This window comes from Theobroma umbraticum, unplaced genomic scaffold (genome assembly GCF_002168275.2).
Source record: "Theobroma umbraticum cultivar Fairchild unplaced genomic scaffold, ASM216827v3 scaffold_44.0, whole genome shotgun sequence".
Taxonomy (NCBI): domain Eukaryota; kingdom Viridiplantae; phylum Streptophyta; class Magnoliopsida; order Malvales; family Malvaceae; genus Theobroma; species Theobroma umbraticum.
The window spans coordinates 10,334,534-10,352,069 of record NW_018397255.1 but is presented as its reverse complement, the minus strand read 5'-3'; the positions used below and the strand labels follow the sequence as shown (position 1 = coordinate 10,352,069).

General features: G+C 36.3%; 1 protein-coding gene and 1 pseudogene across 2 annotated transcripts; both read right to left on the bottom strand.

The window, feature by feature from the left end:
- Positions 1 to 1,924: 1,924 nt before the first annotated feature.
- LOC110429189 (uncharacterized) lies at positions 1,925 to 3,271 on the bottom strand (annotated as a pseudogene).
- A 1,205-nt stretch (positions 3,272 to 4,476) lies between these two features.
- On the bottom strand, positions 4,477 to 15,994 carry LOC110409386 (uncharacterized). 2 transcript variants are annotated; one of them, XM_021418711.1, is made up of 10 exons: positions 12,505 to 15,994; positions 11,765 to 12,397; positions 10,944 to 11,648; positions 9,479 to 9,865; positions 8,856 to 9,356; positions 8,123 to 8,593; positions 7,048 to 7,863; positions 6,328 to 6,801; positions 5,380 to 6,219; positions 4,477 to 4,941 (listed from the first exon to the last, which is right to left on the bottom strand). In XM_021418711.1, the coding sequence occupies exons 1-10, from the start codon at positions 15,529 to 15,531 to the stop codon at positions 4,867 to 4,869; spliced, it is 7,929 nt and encodes a 2,642-aa protein (XP_021274386.1). In that variant the 5' UTR covers positions 15,532 to 15,994; the 3' UTR covers positions 4,477 to 4,866. The 2 variants fall into 2 exon arrangements, with proteins under 2 accessions (XP_021274386.1, XP_021274385.1); XM_021418710.2 differs by having other exon boundaries at positions 9,479 to 10,306; positions 12,505 to 15,993.
- Positions 15,995 to 17,536: the final 1,542 nt, after the last annotated feature.

The following is a 17,536-nucleotide window of genomic DNA, read 5'->3' as shown; positions in this document are numbered from 1 at the left end:
ATAATTGGTTGCATCAGTATTAGCACCTCCATCTTCCTTGCATAGTTTGTAACCAGTAGTGAGAGGAGTTGGAGTAGATTTGCAATTTTCCATATTGAATTTCTTCAACAATTCTCGAGCATATTTTTGTTGATGGAGAAATATGTAGTCTGTTTTTTGCTGCACTTGTAGCCCCAAGAAATAAGACATTTCTCCCAAATCATTCATTTCAAACTCATTTTGCATCTTACTCTTAAAATCATTCATGAGGTCACCATCGGGTCCAGTAATGAGGAGATCATCAACATACAAAGATACGATAAGCTGCACTGCATTTTCAAAGCTTCTCACATATAAGGTTGGCTCATTCTCACTTATGTTGAAACCATTGCTAACTAGATATCCATCGATTTTCTCATACCAGGCTCTTCGAGCCTGGTTAAGGCCATAAAGAGCCTTAAGCAATTTGCACACTTTGTTTACATTACTTTTCTCCTAGAAACCTTCTGGTTGCTCAACAAAAATGTCCTCTGTTATCACACCATTGGGAAATGTCGATTTAACATCAAAATGCCAAACTCTCCATCCTTTCTTGGCAGCTAGAGCAACCAGCAATCTTATAGTGTCATGATGAGCAACAAGAGCAAAAGTTTCAAACAAATCAACACCTTGAACTTGAGAAAAACCCTTGATTACTAACCTGGCTTTCAATTTGTTTACTGAACCATCAACATTCAACTTGGTTTTGAAAATCCACTTGACACCTATGACTTTTTGATTTTTTGGCCTTTCAACAAGAACCCAAGTTTGATTCTTCTTAATCATTTCCATTTCTGCTTCCATGGCTTTCCTCCATCTGTCATCTGATGCAACCTCATCATAGGTGTTTGGCTCCACAATTGCAACATTGCAGCGCTCATATATTTCTTAGAGAGAACGTGTTCCACGAACAGCCACATCATCAATACTTTCATCACTATTTTAATCCACATCTTCCCCAAGTAGATTATAGCTTGCAATCACATCATTATTTTCAATATTTTCCACTTTAAGTTTGTCCCAATTCCAGCACATGTTCTCATCAAATTTCACATCTCAACTGATGAAAACTTTCTTGTCTGTGATGTTATAGAGGCAATATCCCTTACAGGTATCACTATATCCAAGATGAATCGATACTTGTGATTTAAAATCAAGCTTGGTTCTCTTAACTTGAGGAATTTGTGAGCAGGCAATGCACCCAAACACTCTCAAATAAGCAACAGATGGCTTGGAGTTAAACTAGGCCTCATATGGACTCTTGTCTTCAAGCACCCTGGTTGGCAGAATATTCAACAAATTATTTGCAACATTTATAGCTTTTGCCCAGAAGACTTTAGGCAATTTTTGGTCAAATAAAAGACATCTTGTCATTTCCAGGAGAGTTCGATTTTTCCTCTCGCATATGCCATTTTGCTGGGGACTAGAAAGGACAGTTAATTGATGCCTTATCCCTTTAAGAGACAGAAAATTCTTGAACTCATTAAAGACAAATTCTGAACCATTATCTGTCCTAAATGCCTTAATATTTCTATCAATTTGATTCTTAACCAAAGCCACAAACTTAATAAAGCAACTGAAAACTTCAGACTTACTTTTCAAGAAATAAACCCAATAAAATCTACTGTAGTCATCTATGAAAGTCACATAGAACTTACTGCCACTTAATAAAGCTATCTTGATGGGTCCTCCTACATCAGAGTAGACTAACTGCAGTCGATCAGTGGCCTTTGAATTGTTGTACTGTGGAAAAGGAGTCCTGCTTTGTTTTCCACGAAGACATGTACTGCACAAGTGTTCATTCTCAGGCAACATAAGTAAATCAGTAACATAATTCATAGCTCCCATTCTCTTTAGTGAAGAATAGTTGACATGGCCAAGTCTACGGTGCCATAACTTAGCATCCTTAGAAACACGAGTAAGCTTGATACTCAACTTCCATCCAATTTAATGGAAAACATTTGTTTCTCATCCTAACAATAAATAAATTATTTCCAGATGAATCAAAGACAGAACAGGCCTTATCTTTGAACAATAAAATAAATCCTTCTTCAGTTAACTAACCCACACTCAATAAATTCTGTTTAACATCTGGCACAAAATGAACATTGGGAATAGACTTAATACCTGTAACTGTTCCCTTTCTACAAATCTGTAGTAAATCACCATTCCCTATCTGCACAGTTGACTTATAGTTTCTGTTTAGTGTCAAAAACTGAGATTCATCTCCAATCATGTGGTTGGAACAGGCACTATCGATAAGCCATATTTCTTTCTTAGCAGAGTTTCCTGGATTCCTTGCCATGAAAAGAAATTCTTCTGCTCCATCTTTTTGCTCCGCTACAGTAGCATTTTCTCCGGCTTTTGCATCCTTGTTCTTACACACCTTTTCAACATGACTTTGCTAATTACAATTACGACACTTCACATTGGGTCTGAACCAGCAAAATTTTTCTGTGTGGTTTCTTTTTTTACAGCAACTACAAGGAGGAAATTTTCCTTTCTCCTTACCTTGATTCTTGTTACTTTTTTTCTTTTCTTTATCCTTCTTTTCACCATCAGTTCTTCTGTAGTTGCCACAATTTCTTCTATCCTTAACTCGAGCTAATAGTGCCTCCTCTATATGGTCATCTTCACTTAAAGCTCTTTTGTGTTCTTGAGCTTGTAAGGCGTTAACCAGCTCGGTTAAGGACAGTGTTGCTATGTCCTTGGAGTCCTCTAAAGAAGAAATTTTTTATTCAAATTTCTCTAGCAAGCTCACAAGGACTTTGTTAACGATTCTTTTCTCTAACAAGTCTTCACCAAGAAGCCTCAACTGGTTCACAACCTTCAAGACCTTATCTGAAAACTCTTTAATGGTTTCCTCATCCTTCATTTTCAAACCTTCAAAAACCCTTAAAAGATTCAATACCTGCATCTTTCTGGTCCTATCACTACCATGGAACTCTTCTTTCAACTTGTCCCATGCCTCCTTAGGAGCTTCACAAGTCATGATCCTTGTGAAGATTGAATCTGTCACAGCGGAATGTATACACGACAGAGCTTTGAATTGCTTAGCCACCTCCTCACTATGCTATTTAAGTTGAGCCATAGTGGGGTTGGCATGGCACATAACCGATGGCTCTCCTCCAACTTCAACCACTTCCCAAAAGTCAAAAGCCTTTAGGTAAGTTTTCATCTTCACAACCTATATGGGATAGTTTTCTCCATTAAAAATTGGCGAAGCGATGGCATTAAAGGTTGAAGAAGCCATACTCTGTAGCTTTTGTTTGCAGGTGAGAAAAAACAGATCGATGAAGGCTAAAAAGGGAAAAAGGTTTGATTTTTCTAGAAAGTAATGCTTAAAGTAGTCCTCTAAGAACTCTTTTCACGCTCTGATACCATGAAAAGTTTCATGTAAAATATAAAGAAAGTCTTGTAAGTCCGATCTTGGTCAAGAAATGAGGCTCCTTTTACACCAGTTAACGAGAGTAGGCAAAGAAAAATGAAGAAGACTTGCTTGTATTCACTGTAAAGTCCCATTTGAACTTACAATATAAAAGCACTAGATAAAATATTAAAATAAAGAAAAGCAACTGGACAAGAGGTGCAGCACCACTAAGATTGTCAGTTGTCCTTTGCTGCAATTGTGCTAAAGCTAACACATTGCTTGACCGAAAAGGTAAATAACATAAAAAGTTGAAATAAGCAAGAAGTTAAATAACTATGTAGGTAGCAGGTGAGGTCTGCTTCTTCAATCCGAGCAGAGTATTGAACCAGAGACTATCCTTCAACATCTAGTCCTATTTAACCCTTGAAACTCTTCTTTAAGCTTGTCCCAAGCTCCTTTGGCTGTCTCACAAGCATGATTATAGTAAAAATGGTATCTGTCACTGCACTGTGAGGTTAGAGCCTTGTAACTTTTGGCTACCTCTTCAATATGCTACCTCATTTGTGCTATAATTGGGTTAGCTCTTAGCTCAGGAGAGTCTCCTCCTTGTTCAACTACTTCCCAGAGGTTAGAAGCTCTGATAAAAGCCTTCATTTCACTACCCAAAAGGCATAATTCGCACCATTGAAAGCTGGTGGTGAAGGAGTTGTTAAACTACTCAACACTGAAAGCTGGTGGTAAGGAGTTATAAAACTAATCGATGCCATGCTTTCTGAAAGAGGGTGGTTTTGATTTCCTTTGTGAAGGCTTAGTATTTAAGACATAAAAGTTTAGCTGCATTGAGATTAAAGTTCATTGCAGCAGCATTGAAGGTAAAACAGAAAAGGAAAACGAGAAAGAATAAGAAGAAAAGAGAAGAACTAAATCTGAAATTGAATGAATTTACATGCCTCACATCATTCATTTAATTATATATATATATATATAGTACAATACTTGACTTAAGCTTTGACACCCTGTTAATAGCATTCATTTTGTTCACACGGAACATTTCACCAGTAATTCCTTTTATTACAATCCTGCAATTATCCAAACTTAACAAAGAATTACGTAGGTATTCACCATTTACAAGTGTGACTCAACTACATATAGCTCGAAGATAAAAGGAGAAAGAGATTAAAATGGCAAGCAGCAGAACAAAAGGCATTTGCTGCCGGTTCAAAAGGAAAAGAAACACCCTCAAGTTTGTAAGATTGGATTCATTTCATAGTTACATGAGCCTTAACAATTTCATATCCGAAGGAAATAATAAAATGCAGAAAGTAGGATTCACAATAGTAGAAATCCAGTTTCATATCTTTGGATTCCATTCAATGAAGGAAACAAAATAGAGCAAAGTAGAAAAAGAAACGTAGAGACTTAAGACCTGATAAGATTACCCTCCCACAACAAATTTGGAGATAAAATTCACTTGAACTTCACTCAACTGAAGGTCTCCAGAGATCTGATAGCATCCATTCCAGAAACTCCAAGTCTTTCACCTCATTCCGACTCTGAGTTGCACAGAGAAAGAGAGTGAGACAGGCAATGCTCAAAAGTATATAAGGTCTAAACTTTTGACAAGGAAAGGAATTAAGGGAGAAAAAAAATGAAATGATGCTTTTTTCTATTTAAATAAATATTTGGTGAAACTCTAGTTTGGAATATGTTAATGGCCTTTCATTTTTCTTGGATTTGCTCTACCATACAGTCGCTTCTCATGTGCTTAGTTCCATACATTGGAGTTTCAGAGTAGAAGTAATTAAAGGGTTCCTCAAGCTGTTGTAATTACAAATAAATTAAAGGATTTTGAAGAATCAAGTCTTGATCAATTTTTGAGTGTTCGTATTCCATGTTTCCATGAACTCTGGAAATTAAGCGTAACTCATGTGCTCAAGGTGTCTAAACCTATACAACAAATAGCATTGAGATAATTTGATAAATCAACATACCTTTTCTGTGTATGATCCTTTTAAGGTGGTATTAAGGTCCTGATTTACAAGAGGCCTATCATCTTCTCCTGTTAGACATACCCTTCGTAGCAATGGTGTGCTTATTTCTCCTTTGGAGAACACACTCAACTCAGGGCATTCTGTTGCAATAAATTCAACCAAATCTGGGAACTCAAAGTGATAGTACCCAGAGCAGAAGCTCCGAAGCCTTGGTAAGCTTTGAAGTCTGAGAATCTCCAGTTGCTTGAAAATGATGCCATCCTTCTCTTTATCACCACTATTTGCTATGATTTCTTCCATCATTTTGCAATCTGTTATCCTCATTCTTTTTAGTTGCACCATGCTTTTTGCTGTTGAGGGTGTTATTAAATTAATAAATCCATGACACCTTGATATTTCCAGAGTAGTTAGATTTTTAAAACACACTGTGGATGACACTAAACTCTTCAATTTGGGACATTCCAATACTTTTAGAGTTCTCAGGTTTTGGAAAAGTATTCCAGGTTGAGAATGAAACTCCTCTTTCCAGAGATGAGTCAACTCAGGAAGTTTAGACAGTCGCAAATCACTAAAATCAGCAAGTTCCCATGCCTGTGTTTTTTCCCCAAGTCCTTCACATTGAAATATTTCTGTAAAGGAAGCATCATCCACAACAAGCTTTTCAAGCTTGGACAATGAGAGAAAGAAACAAGATGGAAGAATATCTGATAGCTTAGGTAAACCTATGAGCTTCAGAACTTTTAGTTTGGAGAATGAATCCGCAGAAAACTGGTCATTACATATCTTTCTTAGGCTTCCCATGTCAATGATTCCTAATTTCTCCAAGGAAGGGAATGTTACCTGCAAAATCATAAGATTCCCTTAATAACTTAACATAAATGGAGATATGACATGTTAAAGACAAAATTAAAGGAATAGTAAGGAAAAAAAATCCAGAACTGTAATCACCTTTTCATCAAATAGAACTGTCAAATCAGTATGAAGATACTGCCCTGAATTGTTTCTAGTTAGAGAACCAGAGATGAATGTCTTCAACATAGGGCAGCTCTGTACCCAAAGTTCTTTCAAGGTGGGGAATTCAAAGTAATTTCCTGAGCAAAATCTTGTGAGATTAGGAAGGGCATTAAACAATAACGAGGCCAGTTTAGGGAACAGTTTCTTGCTCATCCTTTCTGTTTTTGCTAATCCTTGTGTGGTTATTACCTCTTTCAACATCTGACAATCATGAATCTCAAGTTTTTCAAGATGCACCAGGTCCATGGCCATGGAAGGGTTAAATGCATATCTCAAGGTTCTACAGTTATAAACTTTCAGAAATTTAAGGTTTTTAAAGTCCAAAATTCCTTGTGGATTCCAGTTCCTTATATCCATCAACTTGGAAGAATCAGAGAGTACCAAATACTCAATCGCACGGTATTCAACCTACAAAATCCAAGATATTTATAGCACACAAAAAATGACATTAAGATAAAAAATATCTAGCTGTTATATTCCTAGAGGTTTTCCAATGAAGTTATTGTTGCAAGCAGCATCATAAGGAAGCTACATACTTGAGTAACCTTGCAGCTAATAAGATCGTTTATTTAAAATGACTAGGGAAAGCAAATAAGAAAGGAAAAACTAGAGAAAAGCAAAGGTGGAGGATTAGAGTTTGGAATTAGTGCATACTGTTTCCATGAATAAAAGTTGTATGGTGGTGTTCCGGTCACCTTCCCAATGCCCTTCATCTTCATCAGTTGAATACATAAGTCGTAAATTTTCCTGAGGCAAATTTTTCATCTTTGGGCAGTGTCTCAAAATTGCAGCTTCCAAGGAAGGAAATTGGAAGGTGTAATTCCTCAAGCAAAATCCTTCTAAGTTTGGCAGACAACTAAGTCCCAAACACTTTAGCCGAGGGAAAACAATGCTTTGATCCACTTCATCACCTGAGCATGCTATGATTTCTTCTATCATTTTGCAATCTGTTACACTCATTCTCGTAAGCTGCACCAGGCTTTTAGCTGTGGAGTGTGCAATTAAATGTTTAAGTCCCTGACATCTTGACACCTCTAGAGTTGTCAAATTCTCAAAAGACACTGAGGAAGGCACTAAAATCTTTAATTTACCACAATCATGCACTTCTAGAGCTCTCATGTTATAGAAAATTGCTCCAGGTTTGAAATTCTCCTTCCAAAGATGTGTCAGTTCATGGAGTTTTGATAACCTCAAACCGCTTAACTGAGCAATTGCTCTTTCCTGTTTCTCCTCACCACCAAGTTCTTCACATTGGAATATTTCATTAAAGGAAGCATCACTCACAACTAACTTTTCAAGATTTGATAATGACCGAAAGAAATAAGATGGAAGAACAGTTACTTGTGCATGAAAATTTATCAGTTCAAGAACTTTCAGTTTAAAATACCCTTCTGGAAGTTGTCCATGCCATATCTCTTTCATGTGTGCATTGCACTCCATTCTCAGTTCTTCTAAACAGGGGAATGTGTCCTGGGAAAATGATAAATGTGTTAAACAAAAGCGAGGATGAATTGGATAAAGGGTGCTGAATTACATAAATGTGTTTAAATTACTATTTAAAGTCATATGAGGATAACCAATTAGAGAATGCTTAGGATAAGCTACCATGCCAAACAGAAACAGATATATATTAAAAATAGAAGACATTCATCTAGATTTACTATACTTCATTAAATATATAGAATAGGAAATGGAAAATTAATGCATCTGGTGGACATGTTTCGCATACCTTATTGATCCAAAACAGGGGTGGCTGAAGTTGACTTTGTCCTTGTGTTTCTTGGGAGCCCGGGTATTCCAAAGCAAATATCTCCACATGGTCACATCCATAAACATCCATTTTTGTCAATGATGGCCATTCCGTAGTGTGCATCCCGAAGTAGAAACTCTTCAGTTTTGGTAGCATAGAAAGGTTCAGGTATGTCGCATGAGGAAATACCAACTTATTGTTTTTTTCTGCCGCAGTCAATTTAGATTCAAATATTTCTTCAAGCGAAGCACACTTCATTATTTGCAGATTTTTAAGTCTCTGAAGTCTTCCCAACATTTTAAGGGGAAAAACCTTTGATAGTTTCAAACACCCATGCACTTTAAAGTGCTTTAGTTTGAAGAAGGAATTCATCTCAAGTTGGTCATCCCATAGCCTCTCCAAGTTTCCCATGTCTATGATTGTCAAATCCTCTAACACAGGTAATGACACCTGCAAAATTCATTTGATTGTGTTAATAACAAAACATGGTTATGTGAAAGAAAATGAGAGAAAGCCTTTTGAGTTTTACTAAAGAAGAAGAAGAAAAATTATGTTTTAAAACCTTTTAAGCCCTGGAAAATTATAATTGGAAAAGGATACAACACAGACAACAGAGATGCACTAATCAAGCATTTTCATTTTGAAGTTACACCTTAAAACGAAAATCTTTAAAAATGTGAAAAATTATCCTCACAAAACAGAACAGCCTGACCTTATCACCGAAAAAGGGTGCAGCAGAGACATCAGGAATGCCCTTGCCAAGCATCTTGGTATTTCCTCCATCAATGATCTCTATGTCTAGCTTTTGTGAAACTATAGATGCAAATGCAACCATATGTGGACAATCAACTAATGTAATTTCCTTCAAGTTTGGGCATTCCAATGCAGAACTTCCTAGATAAAAACTTGCCAAGCCCAAACAAGATTTGAGAGTTATTGAGTTAAGCTGACAGAATATGATCTTCTCTGTGGTTGCTCCCTCATCTTTGATGATTTCTTTAATAGCTTTGCAATTTTTGACCTTTATCTGCTGAAGTTGCACAAGTTCTAGAGTCATGGGAGCAGTGAAAATGTAGCTCAAGTTGTTGCAGCTATAAAGTTCCAGAAATTTGAGTCTCTTAAAATCCAAAATTCCTTGAGGAATTTTATTCCATGTTTCCTCCAGCTCAGGAAACTCATGAAGTTTCAAATATTCTGGCTCATAGTATCTTACCTATTAAAACAAAATATAGCAAAAGTCAAACTAGAAGAACAAATGCCATTAGAAAAAAAGGACTAACAGTTGCTGTCATTAACCAAAAAAGAGAGAATAAAGTTTATAAATCCAGTAAGTACCATGTTTACGTGCAACTGATATATGGTGGTATTGAGGTCACCTGCCCAAAACCACTTATAATCCTCTTCTGCTAGTAGTACTTTATACAACTCTGGGGTGCTTAAGTCTCCCTGACAAAAGATCTTCAACTTAGGGCATTGCCTCACAATAATTTGTTCCAAAGATGGAAACTGAAAGGCGTATTTCCCTGAACAGAAGCTTTTGAGATTTGGTACATAATGAAGTTCCAAACATTTCAACTTGCTAAAAATGATCTCGGTTTCTGAGCCATCTCCCCAATTTGAAACTATTTCTGTCACCATGATGCATTCTCTTATCCTCATTTTTATTAGTTGCCCCAAATTTCGTGCTGTTGAGGATGTAATTAAGGTTACAATCCCTTTGCACTGCCAAACATCCAAAGTTGTCAGATTCTGAAAGGATACTGAGGATGATCCTAAACTAATCAATCCATCACATCTCCAAACTTCAAGAGTTTCAAGATTTGGGAGAACATGATCTAGTTGTGAGTTTTGCTTCCATATATGCCTTGGATTAGGAAGACTATCCAGTTTTAATTTTCTAATTTGTTTAAGTATCCTTGCCGGCATCTTTTCACTGGCCTTTCCTTCATTGCTGAAGAGCTCTTTGAATTCAGAACAAATCACCTCAAGCTTCTCCAGATTGTTGAATTCTTGGAGAAGCCAAAATGGAAAAACAGCTGATTTGTCATGGTAGCAAAGCACTTGAAGAACTTTTATTTTACCAAAGGGTCCTGGAAACTGATGATTGCATATTGTAGAAATGTCATTGCTGTTTAATGACAATTCCTCCAAATTAGGGATGACCTAGGAATCCATCAAATAAAAACAAGTTGGACTTAGTTTCTCTTTACCTTAATATAACCATATGTTTTGGTAAGAAAATAGAAAATTTTCTCTGCTGGTGGTCAATTCAAGTCAATTAATTTACAGTTATAGAGTTGCCATATTATCATTTTTCAATCAAAAGAGATCAATTTCTATTTCAACTTCTTTTTTATTTTCCTTTTCCTTTCTTTCCCTTTCTTCTCTTTTGACCATCTGCATAGCTCTACTCCTATCCAGTATAGTGAAAGAATCAAAACTATTAGTTTACTATTAATTATCATATAAGTTTAATCGCATTTTTATTTGAAATGCTGCTAAAGTATTAACACTATATCTAAATTTATGAAAGTTCTGTTGAAGCTGGAAAGGTACAGTGCTGCTAAAAGGACTTTCAAAACATTACAAATTAAAGATAATTAACACATGGATTGCTTGTTTTAAAGCAAAACCAAAGTTTTCAGTAGAATTTACAGGAAAAAGTGGAAAAAATAAATAAAACAGTATTCTAGATATCCAACTGCCTTTTGCTATTCAAGTTTGCCAACAAAATTTAGGCAGCTCATTCAGTTTGCACATCATATGTAAACATCTTTAAAGAAATGTTGGAGATTAATACCTTTTCAATCAGGGCAAGCGGCGTTTGGATTGAGGAATGATGTTCTTGTATCCCAAGTATATTTTCTTTGCCACAATGATAAGTCTTCAACATTTTTAACTTTGGCAATTCTATCTCATACATAGCTGGGTAAAAACATTTAAGTTCAGGCAGGTTCCAAAGAGTAAGATAGCAGGCTTGAGGAAAGACAAAATTATTAACAGCTTGTTTCAATCCTTCCTCCTTTGAAACAACCTCTTCCAATCCACAACAATTAATTGTAAGATCTTTGAGTTGTTTTAGACCTTTTGCCACTGATGCTGGAAAAAGACTTTTTAGGCTCCAACAATCCCGAACATGCATTATACGCATATTTTGAAAGGTAAGAATGTCTCCAGGATCCTCATGCCAGACATGCTTCAGGTTTGGAAGATGAAAGATGTACAATTCTCTTAGTTGGGTGGCTACAGGATTTGTATCTTTGATGTCTAACACCTTGATTTCAAAAATATGTTGCAGTGATTCACAATTGCTAACTATTAGTGTTTTGATTCTCTGGAATGTCCCCACCATATTAGAAGGAAAAATTGTCAACAAATCATTGCAAAAACCAACCTTCATTTCCTTTAGTTTGCAAAAGGAATCTGTATGGAGTAAGTTGTGCCATATAATCTTCACAGTTTTCAAGTAGAAGATTTTCAATATCTTCAAGCTGGGAAATGCAACCTGTATAATTTCATGCCAATGAGTAAAAGGATAAAAAGAGCTAATTCTTACAAGTGATGTCAAAAGGCAAGAGAAAAATCATAGATTGAAGAAAATGGAGATTGAGAATAATATACCTTATCGCTGAAAAGAGCTTGTGTAGAAAAATGGTAATCCCTCTCTGTGTTTATTTCTACAGCTTGACTGACAGTTGTGATGTCTGTTCTCAGAGATTTGTGCATGAATTCCTTCAATTGAGGACAATTATCTATCTCCAAAAGCTTCAAGGATGGGAATTCGAGAAAATAATTCTCTGAGCAGAATCCAACTAAATTTCCAAGATTTTTCATCTTAAGGGAATTTAGTTGGGGGAATGATATCCTGTTGGACATTTCTTTTTCTATTTTTTTTCCTTCTGCTTTTTCTTCTTCTTCTTCTTCTTCTTCTTCTTCTTCTTCTTCCTCTTCTTCTTTTTCTTCTTCTTCTTCTTCTTCTTCTTCTTCTTCTTCTTCCTCTTCTTCTTCTTCTTTTGCTTCTACCCGTACTTCCTCTGGAACTATTATCTCTCTTATGCGCTTGCAGTCAATTATCGCAAAGCTTTTGAGTTGCGATAGACCTTTAATGATAGAAGGTGAAAACAGATGTTTAAGGTTGCCACAACCCTCAATGACTAAGCTTGTCAAATTCCGACTGCAATACGATGTTTTCTCCCATATCCTTTCAATGTTGATTGAGGACAATCGCAGGTTCTCAAGGACAGGAAACACAACCTACAGACATTAACACCATTTCAATAAAATTTAGTCTTTCTTATGAGTTTTTATAAGTATGCTTCTGCAATTGAATGGACAAAAAAAAGATTTGTATATAGTAGTACCTTTCCATTGAAAAGTAGCCAAGACCTTGTTTTCACTGGTTCCTGTTGATATATGGAATGACTCTTCTCTTTAGAGCAGAAACTACCAAGCTCAGGTAGAAGTTGCAGTGTTAAGGATCGCAATTCGCAAAACTCTGTTTTATTGGTTGCTACACTAGTACTTTCCTCTCTCTCTTCAACAACAATCCCTTCAATGCTTTTGCAGTTTGTCACTTTAATTTCTTGAAGTTGGAGAAGCATTTTGGTCATGGAGAATGAAAACAGATTCTTCAGTCCATCACAACGTTTGACGCTTATAATTTTCATTCTCTTGAAACATTCTGCTTCAAGTTTGCCTTGACATATCTTCTCCAAGTTAATCAGATTCTGAAGAAACAATGACTCCAAGATAGGAAAGGCTTTACCGGAAACCACCTCTGTAGAGTTAATAATGGACTGAATTTCAGAACCATTTTGTATATAGAGATTCTTAAGTTGTGGAAAACCTGTGCTGTCCAGCTCATAAAGCAAGTTCTTGATGCCTTTCAATTCATCTAGATATAGGTCTTCAGTTTTCCGCAACAACACTTTAACTCCACGATCCAAGTGAATTCCCTTAGTAAGCTTGAGTTTCAGAATCCTCCTCCTTTCATACTTTCCAGACCAGTCCCAGACCTCCCCAATCAGAATCTTGTATCTGTCCAACTTTTCAGAGAACAATTCTGCTGGCAAAGCTAGAGCAGAACGAATATGCAAATCTAAAGTAGTTAGACGAGACAAAGGCTTCAGTTCAATAAGACTAGCATTCCCTTCAACACCCCATCGATCAAAGCTATTGCACATAAGCAGTTCTTCTAAATTAGACAAGCCTGATATGATTTTTGCTGGAATGACCTTAAGTTTGGAACAATTGCTCAAGTCTAACGACCTAAGCTTGGTTAGTTTTCCTATTTCCCAAGGCAATTGCTGGATATCAGAACTGTGAATTCTAAGGGCATTCAATTCCTTCAAGTTCCCAATAATTGCTATATCATTCAACTTACATTCATCCAAACACAACATTTGAAGTTTTCTTAGATTAACAAATGATGAAGGCAGAACAGGAAAATTCATACCAGCCAAATCTAATACCAAGAGTTCAGTGATCTCTTGAAAAAATGTTTCTGGGACTTTTAACGATGGATTTTTGTTTAGCAAAACCAGCAACTTTAGTCTGGGACATGCCAACTTGCTCGGAAGCTCATGAATGTTACTAAATGGCAGTGAGATGGCAGTGCAATTTTTGAGTTTTCCCTGCTCCAGCAGTTCTTCCAGATGGATTTCATCCTCTATAACAAACATCTGCTTATCTTCAGATGCAATCCAAATGGAGACATCACGAACAATGTCATGCATTTTCACCAGCTCATCATTGTCACCACTTAGTAAACCTGCATCTTTGAGCTTATTCACACTTTTTCTTGCTTTCTCCAATGTGCTTACGTTTTTTGCTATTTTCACACCCAACTTGTACCTTAGCAAGTCAGACACACGAATATCAGAACCTTTCGGTAGCAAGGCACAGAGTTGGAAAAGTGACTGCAGTTTCGGTTTCTTTAACAAGCTGTAACACAGCTGTATTGTCAAGTACACACTTTTCAGATTTTCTTCTTTCGTTGGAATTGGTTTTCTCTCTTCTGGCAAGGCTTCCACCAAAATATTAAGGGCCCGCATTTTCAATGCAGCTGCAATTGCTGAAATCGCCACTGGAAAACCTGCACAGTCTTTCACCACTCTTGTCACTATTTGTTGATAAGCAGGCTGCATTGCTGTATCGCCCACGATTTTTTCAAACCAAACCATTGCTTCTTCATTGGTTAACACTTGGACTTCAAAATTCATTTCCGTTTTCATGTGGGTGAGTACTTCTTGGGTTGTGGAAGTCAGCAATATTTTGAGTCTAACAGCAGATAATTTCTGAAAAGCGTTTCCATTGATACTTTGGATCATTGGTCCTAGATCTTCCTTGCTCGCAATATTCTGGTAACTTTCAAAAGCAATCCCAACTTCTTCTAAGTCCAGTCTTTGCCAAACATCATCTAAAACTAGAAGAACCCTTTTATCTTCTTTCTTCAACCACTGCTGCAGCCTCATTGCTCTTCCAAACACACTCTCCTCATCAAAGTTCAGGCCTAATGCATCTGCAACTTTTGCTTGAATTTCTTTAATGTTTGGATTGCGTGAAACAGTTGCCATTGCAACCTCATCAAACAAGCCTTCTGCCCTGGCTTTCCTCATAATCTCTTTCACGAGCACGGTCTTGCCCACGCCAGCCATCCCATGCACACCAATGATCTTGAAATCAGGATCCTTCAAGGCTTTCATGATATTTTCCATGGTAGCTTTTCTTGATTCAAAAGCCTTATAACGTTGGATAGGCATAGATTCTGTCTCCTGGGATCTATCAGGATATAAACCTCTACCAAACCTGTGTTGTTCGATTAGCTCGCCGCCAATGGCCTTGCCATCATCTTCTGCTGAAGCACTGACCTGGTTAGCAGACTTGAATTTAGGATCCAACCCAACCAAACTTTTGTCCTCTTCGTTATCTTTGACTTTATTCACCTTCTCTGCCACATCATTGGTTTCCTTGTCCTGTTCAACATCCATCATCCTGTTTCTTTTCTCAGCCTCAGCTTGATTCTCCAAGTTCTGAACATTGTTCTTATTATTGAGCTTGTAAGATTCTGCTTGTTGAATGAGTTCCAGAATAGCCTTTGCATTCTGTTCAGCTACCTTGTAGAGCTGGTTAAGAGACTTGAAATTAGGACACAGGCCAATGAAACACCTCTTCTTTGCTTCTGCTTCAAGATTCTTCACTATCTCTTCCTCTTCCTTGATTTTGTCCTCTGCATGAGTCAGCCAACTCTGGACATCATGTTCAATCTCTTCTCCCTTTCCCCTAGAATGCTTGATTTTATCTCTTTCATCTTTCAGGCTTTCAATTTGAGACTTCAGATTCTGAACCTTACTCTGATAATTATGCTTAAAGCCAGTAAGAAACTCCATTCTTTTCTTTTTAATTGTACTAATTGCTAAATTAGACAAAGCAAACCAGAAATAGAATAGAAATGAATGAATAAGAAATCTATGGAGCAAACAGACTTTCAATCTTACAATGAGAGGAAAAAAGTTCCAATCAATGGCAAAGAAGACAAGGCATAAGAAAGCATTGAAAGAGAGGAAACTGAAATAAATGACAATAAGTTAGAACTTTAAAATGTAGAATCGAAGTTCGATTATTTGTAGAAGTAATGTATCTGATAAAGAATTCTTCAAAAGTTAAAGGTGCAAAACCACTCAAGAATGCTAAGGGTAAAGCATAAAGAATCCATGGGTGGATTGTTTCTGACAAGTAACAAAAAGAAAAAGAAAACAAATGGAAGAATTCTTGGGGAAGCATTTAGCCTTTGTCACGTACTCATATTTGGTTATAGAAATCTTGGAATGAATAATCTTTTTTCCTTCTTTCTAAAAGAGAGCAAACAGAATGATGGTGTTTTGGGCCACACAATTTGCCATAGAGCCAACAGGATCTCAGTCTTACAGTTAGAAAATGAAAAAGATCCAATGGGTAGCAAAGAAGACAAGGCAAACTAAAGCATCCAAAGAGAGGAAACCGAAATAAATAACAAAAAGTTAAATGTTACAATGTAGAATCAAAATTTGATTATCTGCACAAGCAAAGTAACTGATTTTGGTCATTGGAATATCCAAGGTCATTCATAATATCTTGACTTCTTCTTTGTCTTGCCTTCAGAATCCTGGTAAAGTAAGCTGCTACAATTCTTCAATTTTAAATTTTTGCACTTTTAACCTTGGCAAATTAGTATTTTGATTGATGAATTTTGTAGAGAATCAAACCCTTACATTTGAATTATAATTGGTTAGTTGAATTCTTTATGTACTCCTGAACAATTTTATCCAACACCTTCAAAAAGTAAGAAAGGCACTCCAGAGAGATAAGGATAAAGCATAAAGAATCCATGGATGGATAAGTAAACAAAAAGAAAAAGGCTAAACCACCACATTGGGATCAACGAAATTGATGGTATCAAATGGCTTCATGTCCTTCAATACGCCACGTCGTTCCCTTCTCCTCTTCCTCCACCATCGGATCACGACGGCAATAATCTGCCGCTCGTTTGCCTTCCGAGGCCGATCCATGTGCCAGCACGCCCCAACCCAATTCATGTCCTATCTATTAAATCTTCAATAGTGGGAGGTTACCTGGATGCTTGCCATCGATTTGTAAATCTTAAATACTAACCATTTTATTGCATGGTGATTGCAAGCACTAATTTATATTTTTCATATCAAAATGTATAGTATTTGGTTCTTATAATGTGTAAGATAAAGTTGAAAAAAAAATTTTAATAGATCCTTAACATTTATATGTTGAAGTATTATAATGACGGAGCATTTTCAATGGAGACTACTTATGTGAGTGAAAGTGTAGCCGCTTTTAAGAGCTAAAGGCTTGATTTTGACAGCACTCATAAATGGATACAGAACACAAGATCATAAAATGTGTTGGCAAAACTAAATACAAAAGTGAGCAAGGAAGCTTGTGTGTGTTTAATGACCCGACTAGTCAAATGAAGAATCGATGGTTCAATGCTTAGTTAACCACTTAATTCAAACTAAAACCAACCACCCTCTTTGAATGAAAGTTCAAATCTATGAGATACCTTCATTTATGCTCAAGATTCTTAAAGTTGTTGGTATTTGAAAATTTTGAAAATGGTGAGGGATCATTGGTGTATTTTCAAAATAAAAGGTTATGTCTCATAATAAAAAGCTATCTTAGCTCAAAAATTATGCCACATAGAGTGATATAATGTAACTATTGAATTATAAGTGAATTTTTCATGTGAATAGTTATGTCTCTTGGTAAAGTGACATATTGAAAAAACACTTCTAAATCCAAAAGTTATGAGATAATTGAAAAAAACTACATTTGAAAAGTTTGAAAAGTTATTTTTTCATAGTATAACTCAAAGATATGTTTTAT

Excerpts from the sequence above, each read along its gene's own strand:
- LOC110409386 (XM_021418710.2), bottom strand. The coding sequence starts at position 15,531 with ATGGAGTTTCTTACTGGCTTTAAGCATAATTATCAGAGTAAGGTTCAG. Across the intron at positions 6,802-7,047 it reads AACTTTTATTCATGGAAACA|GTTGAATACCGTGCGATTGA; the intron begins GTATGCACTAAT and ends TGGATTTTGTAG. Across the intron at positions 6,220-6,327 it reads CAGTTCTATTTGATGAAAAG|GTAACATTCCCTTCCTTGGA; the intron begins GTGATTACAGTT and ends ATGATTTTGCAG.